Source organism: Phascolarctos cinereus, unplaced genomic scaffold (genome assembly GCF_003287225.1).
Source record: "Phascolarctos cinereus isolate Bilbo 61053 unplaced genomic scaffold, phaCin_HiC Scaffold_2;HRSCAF=192, whole genome shotgun sequence".
Classification (NCBI taxonomy): domain Eukaryota; kingdom Metazoa; phylum Chordata; class Mammalia; order Diprotodontia; family Phascolarctidae; genus Phascolarctos; species Phascolarctos cinereus.
This window is the reverse complement of record NW_027555625.1, coordinates 367,349,648-367,362,708: the sequence shown is the minus strand read 5'-3', so window position 1 is coordinate 367,362,708 and position 13,061 is coordinate 367,349,648. Positions and strand designations below refer to the sequence as shown.

The window sequence follows — 13,061 nt, the reverse complement described above, 5'->3', positions numbered from 1 at the left end:
AAATAATAAGAAAGATATTTAATTCATTACTTAATCTCTCCCATATAGGCCAAAAGGAAAGATCATGGTTCCTCTTCCAACTTTTAATTCCATTTAGGAGATTCCTAAATCCAAATATATTAGGGATTCTCCAAAAAACAAAAAACAAAAAAAGAAAAAGAACTTTCATTACAGTTTTTGACATTTTATTCAACATACAACACACTCAAATACTAAAAAAGGTCTTCATTAATGGTCTCTGTATATGAAGGCATGTAATCACATGTAAATATTATGCATATCAATTAACAAGCATTTATTAAGCATCTACTCTGTGCCAGGCATTATGCTAGGCTCTGTGCTTAAAATGACAAAAGTGGAACAGTCCTTGATCTCAAGATCATACATAATACAAAAATACAAAAATAAATATAAGGTAATTTTGTGAGGTAGGACAATAACAGGAGGGATCAGGAAAAATTTCAAGAAGAGGCTAGAAAGCCATTTGTAAAGGGATATTATAAAGTGGATTCCTGTTAGATCTGTATTAGACAGACTGGCTTCCAACTCATGATATTCCATGATCCTCTAACATGTACTTCCTTTCTACAATGAAGTTTTGTCACAAAAAAAGGACCTATAGCATAGGAAATCTATCTAGTAAGAAACTTCAATATGGAGGGATGGTTTACATCAGAATGGAAGCATTCCCTGTGGCACTATACAAGAAACATGTCAATTGGTATTGAGAATGCCAATAACTTCAACTTCAGTCTTGAATATCACAAAAAAAACTTTACGTGTTTCTTTCATTTTTCAGTGCCTTTTACTTTAAACAATGCCTCAAATTTTAAGGTGAACAGACTAAGATCTGATGAGTAGAAAAGCACAAAAGACTACATAATTCCAAAATGTATGCTCAATTAAATATCACTGCCAATTAAATATCAAATACCACATTTACCTGAAGTATAAATATTGAAATAATTTTTTTCTGACAAAGTAATATGTCAAATATGATTCTTTTGGCAGAAGATGGGGATATTTCAATACTATGTCAATATTTTGTAGACTTTTAAAGAACATATTATGTAAGGCCTACAAATAAATATATCCTTACATAAAAAATTTTCCTTTGTTAAAACTATCCATTTTTTAAATAGAAAGGTACAATGTATCAGTCAAGTGAATACTAACACTATTTTTAAATGTCCACCAAAAATACTGTTTTACATTAAAACTTCACTTTTAGTGATAGATTTATTGTAAACTTTGAGTTTCTACTAAGATACTAACAGAGAAAATAGCTTATAAAAATGTTATTTTGTAAATTCATTTTCATAACTACTCTCCTACACCTATATATAGGATGACACTGAAAAGGCTCATAGCCTAAATTTCGAGAAATGTGCTTTTGTATTCTAATTCCCAAATTGCTTAGCAGTGTAACTTTCAGCAATCCATTTACCCTATAACATGGAATTAATGCCATACAATCCCTGTCCTCCTGATGGGAGTTTTATGCACTGGAATCTATTTAAGTTAACTTAAAACCACAGTTCCATGGATTTATTAAAATTTAAGATTATGAAATGATGTTTCATTTCTTAACATGTAAGATATACTTAAGATGAAATTCAGATAAGGACTCTTGGAGAAAAAAATTACACAAATCCAAATTATAATCCTCCATTAAATTTATTTGTTTTTCAGAAGAATAAAATGAAAAATAGAAAGAATAAGTATTTGGACATCACATGATATCCAAATACGGGGAGTTCCAGGTTCATAGTCCTCATGTCAAGATTCATACTCAAAGTATTGACTAAACATGTTATTTTAAGGAGAAAGGTTTGGTTAGAATTTTGTGCACATACACATAAAAACAAACATACCTATAAATATATACACATATACACAAACACGTGTATATGCAGACCTAGTGACAGACTGCATTTCTGCTGTTCAATTACTATTGTAAGTTTGGAAACGCTTATCACTTTGTTGTGTGTTAAGTGATACTTTCAGCTGTAACAACTCTTTAAGATTGTTAAGATCTAGCGAGGTTAAAATCTGCATCTGTGGAAGAAGAACTCACACAGACAAAATCACAATCCTTAACACAACCCATCCCAAACTTCACTATGGCTTTTTCTTTTTCACTATGGCTTTTTCTTTTTCACTATGGCTTTGCTTTTCTGGGGGTTTTTTACATATGGCATCTTAGGGAATTCTTTACCTTGACTGCTCAATATATTCATAAAATTAATTTCCCTAGCTGCTTTAAAGAAGATTAATGTTTCCTTATTTTAAAATCATGAACACTATAGTTGTAGAGGGAAATTCAATATATTAAAAAACCCTACAAGCCAATTAAAGAAAATTGAGTTCGATAAATTTGGCACAATTATTTCATAAAGAAATAGCTTGATCATACGTTTAGCTTCAAAGATTTCCATTAACAAATTTTCCCACCAATACTTCATCACAGTTCTATAATACCCAAAAACAAATTTAAAACGCAAATATCAAACCAAAAAAAGGAATTAGGAGAACTGTAATAAGACAACATATATCTAAAATATTTATTACCTTGTGTGGCCAATCTAGTGAACATTACTAAAAAATTATGACTTTTAAGTCTTGCTAAATTTGAGTAAATATTTTTTAGAAGTTATTTTTCTCAATAAGACATCTTTTTAATAAGAAAAAATATAGCAATCTAAGTGTATTCTTGAAATATCTGCATTCATTTTTTTTTAGCAGACATATACCTAGGACTCTATTTTGTTTGGTGTTCCCACTAAGCTTATTATCAACAATACTGCATAATTACTATTCACATATATACTGTTTTCCTACAATCACACAGGCATAAATAACAGACAAAAGTTTCATTTGTTTTACAAAGACATTCACAAATATGCAATAATTTTTGCACTCTAACCTGATATAACATTGTTTTTGCAAATTTTCTAATGAACTTACCATAATAATATCTCTTTTTCTACATTATCCCTACTAGACTCTAAGTTACATGATAGTAGGGACTGAATCTTCTGTCTCAGAATTATGGCATTCAAGACATAAGATTTTCTTAACAAATGTTTGTTGAATGAATTTTTTTTATTTTAAGAAACCAAAAGTTTCTTCATCTGTTAAAAGCTTAAGTTTAATGCAAAAATGTTGTGTACTTGAGGGATAAGAAGTATAAAGGTCATGATTCTATCAAATTACACTATATCTTAAATTTTTTTTTTATATTTTTCAATTAAAATACACATTGTGGTTTAAAAATACAAACCTGGTCAATATTGAGTCGAAGTGGCATTAACGACACCCTCAAACAGCATTCTTGTGGTGCTCTTCCAGATTCTGGACGCACATGTAATGCTTTAACTGTTAACTAGAAGACAAATGAGAAAAATGTGAAGACAAATGAGAAAAAGGTATGCTTTTTTAACCAACAATTAGAACACAAAATAACCTTTGCCCTAATTTTGAAAAAAGTGATGGACCCCTCTACAAATTCAATTCACACTTTCTCCTAAATAGGAAAGAGAAACAAACCCTTTAACTTTCTTTAAAAAATGTTCCTGCCCCTATCTGACCAAAATTAAACCTCTTAAGATCTGAAATACTTCCAAAAAAAAAAAAGGTTTGTATAGGTCAGCATAAACATTTGTTTTTCCTACTGTTATCATAATGTTGGTGAAAAAATGTGAAAAAAATGGAGAAACCAAAAAAGTGTTTGAGAATATTTCAAAGTGCTCTTCACATCATACATTGTATATCAAAATACCCTTGCCAACCTTTTGGTGACAAATCTCTCTGTACTTTGCTACACTGGGCCTCAGATGGCATGCAAAGGATGATCCAAAGAGTGAGTATTCAAGGCCATTGTAGATTGGTAGAAATCACTAAAGTTTACAGTCCCCCTGCATAACCTTCAAGAACTCAGGGTCAACTCTATGCTTTGAAGAGGATTCAAGAAGTACTGCACAGCTGGATGTAACAAAAGCATCTTCCTATTGTCTATTTGCTCAAACTAACAAACAACCAAAAAACAGGAAAAGTAAGACCTTACCATGTTAGAATGGGCTTTTCTAGGCATCTCCTTACTACAGTAAAGATATAAAAACTTGTTCATTTGTGATGTAGCCAAGCGATCACGAATCTCGAGGTCCTGAACGATAAACACCTGGCGTGACACTGGATGTTCTAAGAGACTGGACTCACATTCTGGTTTGCTTGGTGGGTATACTTCATGCTGAAACTTCACCTTCACATTAAAATAAAATGGATAACATCTGATAGGAACACAGAGCAATTATTACATATTCATTCAGTTCTCAACTAGGTTCAGTCCCTAAAATTCAACATCTTACTGTTTTTGTCTGTGTAATCTTATTTCGTTAAGGAAGAATGAACACCACAGCATTTCTTATTTGGCCTTTAAAGTTATTTAACTTCATCTCAATTGCAACACGTATAGAGCAAAAAATCAAATGTTTTCCCATTTCAAAAAGTTGCTCAAAAACAAGTTAATACTAGCAAAGAACTAACAAATCCAAGAAATATAAAAAGCGTACAATTCAGAATAAGTCAATTTCTTATATGATAAAGTAAAACAATTAAAAAATATTAAAAAGCAGGCACCGTAAAAGGCTTTGAGGATCCAAAGAAAAAAATGGAAACAATCTCTGTTCTCAAGGAGCTCACATTCTCCTGGGAGAGACAACATGTACATATAGACAAAATAAATATGAGATAGTTAAAATACAAAGTAGTTGAAAAGGATCAGGAAAGGCTTTGTATAGAGTTGCTGCTTAAGCTACTCTTAAAAGAAGTGAGGGATCATATCAAGCAAAGGCTAGGAGATACTGGATTCCTGCCACCAGGGAAACGAGTGCAAAGGCATGAAGAAGGGAAATGAAGTAACGTGTGAGGCACAGGTTAGTTTGTCTGGGGAACAGCATAGAGGAGGGAGAGTAAGATATAATGAACCTGCAAAAGTAGATATGGGTCAAATGATGAAGGACTTTAAAAGACAAACACTTTTATAGGAAAAAGGGAACCAATGGAGTTTAATAAGTAAGGCCATGGCATGGTCAGATTTGTGCATAAGGAAAATCATTTTGGTAGTTATGTGGAGGCTGGAATGGAGGAGGGAGGAGACTTGAGGCAGGCAGACATATTAAGAAGCCACTGCCATAGTTCCGGTTAGAGATGATGAGCGCCTAAACAGAAAATGACTATATAAAGAGAGAAAAGGAGTTAGATGTAAAAGATGTTATACAAGTAGAAAGAAACAACAAGATTTTGCAAATGATTACATATGTATGGTGATGTGAAGTAAGAAGTTGGATATAATGACAAGATTATGAAGCTGGGACACTGGAAGAAACAAACTAATACATTATTTAAAAAGCTATGGGAGACCCTGGTCAAGTCACTTAACCCCAACTGCCTTAAAAAAAAAAAAGCTATGGGAGAGAAATATTAACTAAACAAAAAAGGCTAACATTATTTCTTCTCAAATCCTTATCACTTACACCACAACTGTTCTAAATACTTTTTTCCCCAGTTTTTATCTTAATACTATCTTTCAGAAGATGACAATGTCTTATTTCACTAAGAAAGAGTTCATTAAACATGAGCTTTCTCATCTCCCTCCTTCTACATCTCAAAAAACTTTTTGTATCTTCACCTATCCTTACCACTTCTTTCCTCTTTTACCAAAGATAAGGTGTCCATATTCCTTCCAAATGCTAGCTCTTCCCTTGCTACCATTCCCTCCCATTTCTTTGAGCACATTGCTCTATAAATCATCTCTAATCTCTCTTGGCATTTCCAATTTCTCTTCTTCCACTGACTCCTTCCCCTCTGTCTATTAACACATTTGTTGTTGTTATTCAGTTGTGTCCAACTCTTCATGACCCCATTTGAGGTTTTCTTGGCAAACATAATGGAGCAGTTTGCCATTTCCTTCTCCAGCCCATTTTACAGCTGAGAGACCTGAGGCAAACAGGATTAAATTACTTGCCTAGGATCACAGCACTAGTAAGTGTGTGAGGCTGGATTTGAACTCAGGTCTTCCTGACTCCATGCATGTTACTCTATCCACTACATGACCTAGCTGCCCATTAACACATTCAGGTCCCTTCACTAATTAGATCTCAAGCTATTATCCCATGTTTCTCCTTTCCTTTACTGCCAAATTTCTTGAAATAGTCTACATTTACTGCCTTACTATCCTTATTCAACAATGTGGTCCTCGACCCAGTGTAGTGTGAATTCCGTTATTACCATCCTAATAAAACTATACCTTAAGTTCACCAACGAGTTTCTTATTGCCTAATCCAATGGCTTTTTCAAAGTCTTTAAACCCTGTTGACCTTTCTATACCATCTTAAACTATTAATCACTCATTCCTTAATAATCTTAAGATTCTGTGACACCAAATTTTTATCCTTTTCTTCCTCTCTCCAACCATTCTCTTATATCCTTCATTGGCTCATCTTTCTCCTCCTATACCCACCTCCTTAACATGACTATCTCTTCAAAATTCAGTACTAGGCCTTCTTTTTTATAATTTTTCCTTGCATTTATAATACTGCAAGCTGTATTATAGTTATTTGTATCTGTCTTATCTTCTTTAGTAGCCGATATGCTCATTGAGGGCAAGGGATATATCTTATCCATCTATCCAGTCTCCACAGTGCCCTGTGTACATTAAGTAATAAGTCCAACACTTAATATGTTGGCCTCAAATGATTCTAAAATTTTCTCACTACTATGAAGCTAAAGAAGCTTCTAGTTATCTAAAAGATCATGGACTGCCCCATAGCAGTACCTGCTGCAGTAGTACCCACAAAGAGAAAAGAGACTTAGTGGAACACTAAGTTGATTCTCTAAGATTTAATTTCTGAAATGGTATGAACAAGAAAAGCACAGTATGATAAGGTATGGGTTAGTTCTAGCTTCATCACTGGAGAGAACATCCACATGCATGATATAAAAGATACCTGAATCTAATCTAATCTAATTCAATCCAATAAGTATTTATTAAGTGCCTACTATCAAACTGCTTATGTTCTACTGGAAGGATAGTAGGAAGGCAGCAATGAGCGAGGAGGCAGCAATGAGCGAGGAGGCAGCAATGAGCGAGGAGGCAGCAATGAGCGAGGAGGCAGCAATGAGCGAGGAGGCAGCAATGAGTGAGGAGGCAGCAATGAGTGAGGAGGCAGTAATGAGTGAGGAGTCAGAAGACCTGGGTCTGAATTCTTCCTGGGTTGATTATACCTGTGTTACTTTGGATAGGTTACTTAACCTTCCTGGCTTCAGTTTCCTCATTTGTGAAATGAGGCACTAGTTTAAATGGCTTCTAAGGTCCTTTCCATCTTTGTACCTACAGTCCTGTGACCCAGTGTATAAACAATTGCATATATAAGAATTATACACATAAACTGTATAAAGTACATAAATAATTGTCAGAGGAGAGACAGGGCCCTGATAACTTAGGGGCTGGAGGAACTATCAGGGAGGATTTCTGGTAAGAGGATGCACATAAACTGGGTCGACACCTAAGGATGCTAAGAGCAGGAGGTGAAAGACAGGAAACAATTTTATATAAAGGCATGAGGTGAGAAATGTAATGTTACTACAAAGTAGGCCAGTTTAGCTTCTCTGAGTAACAGAAAGTAATGTGAAATAAGCTGGGTAAACAGGCTTGAAGTGAGACTGGCCTGAAGTGAGAAGTTGAGGAGTCTGTATTCTATCTCATAGGCGATCAGGAATCACTGCAAGTTCTAGAGTAGGAGAATAACACATCTAGACTTCTAAATTAATAAGATTATTTTAGCAGTTGGATTAAGCACAAAGTAGAAATTGAGAGGCTCCAACATCCAGATAAGAGAAGAAGAAAGTCTGGGCTATGGCAGTAGACATGGATCAGACACACTGTAGAGCAGTAGTGACAAACTCAAATAGATTATGTAGATCATATATTGATTTAGAAAACCACAAAGTAATATTATCTATGTCCTATTGTGTTTCTATTTATTGTTAGACATTTCCCAATTACATTTTAAACTGGTTCAACCCCTACTGGAGAGTAAACCATGTGCCCAGTGTTGGACACCTCTGCTGCAGGGGATCTTGGGATCTCAGATTCACTGAAGTACCTAACATTAGACCAACTCCACCTGATCACAGGGGAAGGCCTTACAACACTTATAAGCATACAAGGTTTGTCCTGTAGTTCCAGGGGAAAATCAGGTTCAACTAAAGAGACAAAGCCTCTAATCAAAGATGTCTTTCATAAAGTAGTCTCACCTTGCTTAATTGTATTTCCATTAAAAAGTCAAAATTCCTTCCTTTTCCTCCACATGCCATACTACGTCCATGTCTTGTGGGTGTATGAGAAGGGGAACTGTGTGGACTACTACAAGTAAAACAAAAAAAAATCTTATTGAAAGCAATATTCCAAATAAGTAAATTAATGTTTTCAAAGAAAGTCTTTTTAAAAAGAGGCAAATCTGTCAGATCACAGAATACAACACACACACACACACACACACACACACACACACACACACACACACACACACTCTTCCAAAGAAGAGATGGAATATCATATAATTTAATATAATATGTATACATAAAATTCACATAATTTAAAGCACTCTCCTGAGTTTTATGCTTAATGTACACTAATTATATATATTTTACTATTTATCAACAACGTGATAAATGCTGAGAACTACAAAGGTACATTACTGTAACTTTTTCAGTGAGGCTTATTTTTAATAAATAGCAAGGACTTATTACTATAATGTTCTTAGGTCAGGATAATCATTCTATTATACTTCAGCCCTTCTTTAGATGGTTTCCAGAAAAGACTCACCTTATGCCAAATATGAGGCTATGGCAGGGTGACAATGAATTTTCAGTTTAAAAAAAATCAGATTAAAAAGATAGTCTTGACTTATATACCAGATTGGTGACCTTGGGCAAGCTGTTTCCCCATTCTAGGCATAAATGGTTGGAGTGGTCTGAGTCTAAAGATCTTTTGTGTCAGGTACCTGATTTGGGGGACTGCCCCAGAGAGGGGAATAATTCATTTGTCACTGGGTTTTCCTTAGTGATTTCACAATGGCCACTTCTGCAGCCTCTACAAGACGAACAGAAATTACCAGAGATCACTTTCCCAAGGGACCTTCAGCAGACTCTGAGTCTCATCAAGCTAAATGAACCCCACAAATAATTCAACACTAGTGTAGGACCCCAGAAATCTATGATGATATCGGGATCACATCAGTAATCGGAGGCACATATCACCCATACTCTTTTCTCTATCACATGCTGACTATACTCTGCCTAACAGTCTACCTCTGCTGGACATAGTAGTCTAGTTCCAAAGATGAGAATCCTCCCCACACTGCAAACAAAGTCAACTAATGTGTAGTCCATTACCACTCCTTTTTAAAGTAGAATACCAGGCAAGTGTTCTCACCAAGTGACATCATCTAATCTCTCATTTCATAGGGGCCTAACTTCCATGCCTACAGCTGAAATACATCAGCATTCAAGTTCTGTTATATCAATGTAAATTACTTAAATTCAGAAAAACACATAAAAATTTCATGTAAGAACAAATGGAGAACTATAGGACTAAAATTTTAAAAGCTTTAGCAACTACATTACAAATCATTACTCACAAAATAGGGAAAAATCAGGGATTGGGGGAGCTAGAAAAAAAAAAGAAATCAGAAAACTTCACAACATTCTTATTCTCTCTATAAAATTAATATACACAGCTACCTGGGGGGAAAAAAAAACAGAGAAACTGACTTACACATAACTTTTAGCTGGAGATGTAGGAAGCACTGTTCCAAAATCCTTTCCTCCATAGAGATGCCAAACAAGAGAGACTTCCTTAACAACATATCGTATTATAGGAGTAGGAAAATGCAATGGTGCTTTGCTAGTATCCGTTTTTTTTACAGGCAGACTAAAATGATTCTCTATTATTACAATACCATCATCGACCATTGTTTTCACAACCGGTTCTTCTTCCTTCTCCTAAGGGGAAAAAAAAAGCAATTACTAAATATCATTTACTAAGTGTGCCCATAAACACTCACTACGGGAACACTATCCCACACAATCACTAGGAATGCTTCTACTTTCTTAAGTCTAAAAGTAACAAAGGAAAGGTACTTTTCTGCATTTTGCTTGGAAATGGCTCTCTATATAAATATTTTTTAAACATTATTCTCAAATCACTGCACAAAAAAGTATTTTTATTACCCTGACTCATTTGATTTTTATAACATGTGTATCACTGGGTATGTATAAACTATTATTAAAAAATTATGACGGGCAATATATGAGTTGGTTTTGCTGATGTGATTCTTTTCCTCTTTCTTTTAAAGTCTTTGTTGCAAGAATATAGGAGGAGGAGGAATAGGTTCAGAAGGTAATAAGCACGTTATATAACATATACCATATACCAGGCACTGTGCTAAGTACTTTTAACAAATATTATTTCATTTGATTCTCATAAAACCCTTAGAGATAGGTTCTATTATTATCCTCATTTTACAGATGAAGAAACTGAGGCAAATAGAGGTTAACTGACTTGCCCAGGCCACACAGCTAGTAAGTGTCCGAGACTAGGTTTAAATTTAGGTCTTCATGATTCCAGGCCCAATACCCTATTCATTATGCCACTAGCTGTCAGAAATGAATACAATGTGAAAACAAAGGTCATGAGGGGAAAAAATATATATATATATATATATATATATATATATATATATATATATATATATATATATATATATATATATATATATATATATATATATATGAAAGACTAAAAGAACTGACTGCATTATAAACTGAAGACTAAGAGAGGTAATGTAGGACTGTAGAACAAACACTAGACTGGATATCAGAGTTACTAGGTTCAAGTCCTGGATCTACTAACTTGCTTTGTCATCTTAAATGAGGTACATTACCTCTACAGGCCTTAGTTTCCTTTTCTATAAAAGTAAAAGAATAGACATGACTATCCCTAAAATCTGTTCCTAATCTAAATTCTATAATCCTATAAACCTCTGTGAAGCTGTGCTTCATTCAGATTTTGGATTCTATGACATGGATTACAAAATCAAAAGATTAAAACTCAGAATTAGGATTAGAGAAGAGAAACAGGACACTAAGTATCTAAAACACTCAACATACAAGGAACACAGCACTTAGTAAGAAAAACAAGTACCTAGAGTTATTGTTGGATATGTTTCAAACTTTTTTTTAATGTCACTAACCATGCTGCTAAACATTGTTATTTCCCCCTCACCAAAGTATTGGAGAAACTGCATTGCATAGCCTCTAAATTCTACTATTGCCAACAGCTTGCCTGAATTACCCAAGGGGTTTGTACATAGCTAAATACAGAATATTATACAAATATTATTGTTTGGTTTTCAGGAAGGGATAGCTACAAAACTACAAACAAATGCCACAAACATTTACATCATATAAATTCAAATTCAGAAACTGAGAATGGGCTTTTTAAGGAATTAACACTCTTAAATAAAAGACACTTCTAAAGTCCTTCACTCTATTTTGTGCCTCTTGTTTTAACTCTTAAACATTTTAATCTTCCATAAACGTTCTCCTCCAGTACCTCATCACAGCATGGGAGTAAACCTGGAACAATTTCTGGAGGTCTCACCAAGTAGGTAACACTTTGAATATAGACCAGGTGACAAATGAAGTTTCTGTCATCCAAGGACTAGCCTAAGGTCAGAGGAGTTCATCAACCAAATTAGTGACAGGGTCATGAAATCTTCAGCTAAAACTCTCACAAACTGCCTACTTTAGTCAGACACATTGATCTGCATTCGTGGAAGGAGTACCAACTCTGATGAAATCACAGATCCCAAAAATTATAATTATTAATAATTTCTTACATGAATGGCTACTTTAGGTGCAAAAAGAATGCAAAAGTCATCATTTTCTGAAGGTACATCTATCATTGCATCATTAATCAAGTGTTGAGTGCATGAAGCATAGCTGGGACTAGGCTCCTGAGAGATATTCCCACTTTCATCTGGGAACAGGAAGAGATCTGAGCAAGATGATGGTTCCTGAGCTTGTGATTTCTCATCCAAAATACCTAGATGGGAAGATAATTGTGTTTAGTTAGGAAACACATATCGGTCTCCTAAACAAGAAATTTTCAATAAATAAGTCCTTTTAAAATTAAGAAATATGCTTTCGAAAGCTAGATATAGGTATACGTATTATTCACAGCCCATTTTATCTTCTCTATGGGAAATTCAGCATGATATGATGGAAAGCATAGCCACCTGGAAATCGAAAGACTTGATTTCTAGTCCCAACTCTGTTACTAACTAGCTATAGATGCATCCTTCATGTAATCTTCCTAAAGCTTAGCTGTATCCTCGATAAAATAAGAAAGATGCCCTCTTTTCAAGGACTCTATTAAAAAATTCTATGGTATGACAAAAATATTTTTTAGTTAACATTATACACGCAATAATCTTAAAACAGAAAGAATAACATGAATGTACTGAAATTCAAGATTCAAATTTCAAAAGGCTAGTGAATCTTATAAAATGCCTTTTATAGGCCTCAAATCCACTGAATTAGACTCAAAGAATGATAAATTCAAGGAACATCTTAGAAAAAAAGTAAGAAATATTTAAGTTTTAAGAGGTTTACTGACCTGAACATTTCAAACAGGGTGCATATCCTCAAATGATTTGTTTGATGGTTATGTTGTTATAACTTAAGGATCTGGAATAAGGCTTTGTCCTTTACTGTTTATTTTTGATTTTTTTTCAATTGTTATTAAATTTATAATAAAAATTATAATAAATATATTATAAAGTTTTAATTGTTGTATGCACATGTGATATTTAAGATACAGATACTTGCCAAAAACACTTTGTAAGTCTTTCTTATATTAGGGGCAGTCTTATTATTCATTAAAAATAATGTGGTAGTTGTTTTTAATGGAAGAGGAGTTGTGTGATTGTGTATAC

General features: G+C 34.0%; 1 protein-coding gene across 1 annotated transcript in view; it reads right to left on the bottom strand.

The window, feature by feature from the left end:
- Nucleotides 1-13,061, bottom strand: part of ATG2B (autophagy related 2B) — a 150,306-nt gene that overhangs the window by 15,464 nt on the left and 121,781 nt on the right. The window contains exons 30-34 of the mRNA XM_021007314.2: nucleotides 11,964-12,169; nucleotides 9,839-10,065; nucleotides 8,317-8,425; nucleotides 4,067-4,261; nucleotides 3,284-3,385 (exon numbers count right to left, since the gene is read on the bottom strand). Of these exons, the coding sequence (XP_020862973.1) occupies nucleotides 3,284-3,385; nucleotides 4,067-4,261; nucleotides 8,317-8,425; nucleotides 9,839-10,065; nucleotides 11,964-12,169 (839 nt within the window). The remainder of the gene's footprint in view (nucleotides 1-3,283; nucleotides 3,386-4,066; nucleotides 4,262-8,316; nucleotides 8,426-9,838; nucleotides 10,066-11,963; nucleotides 12,170-13,061) is intronic.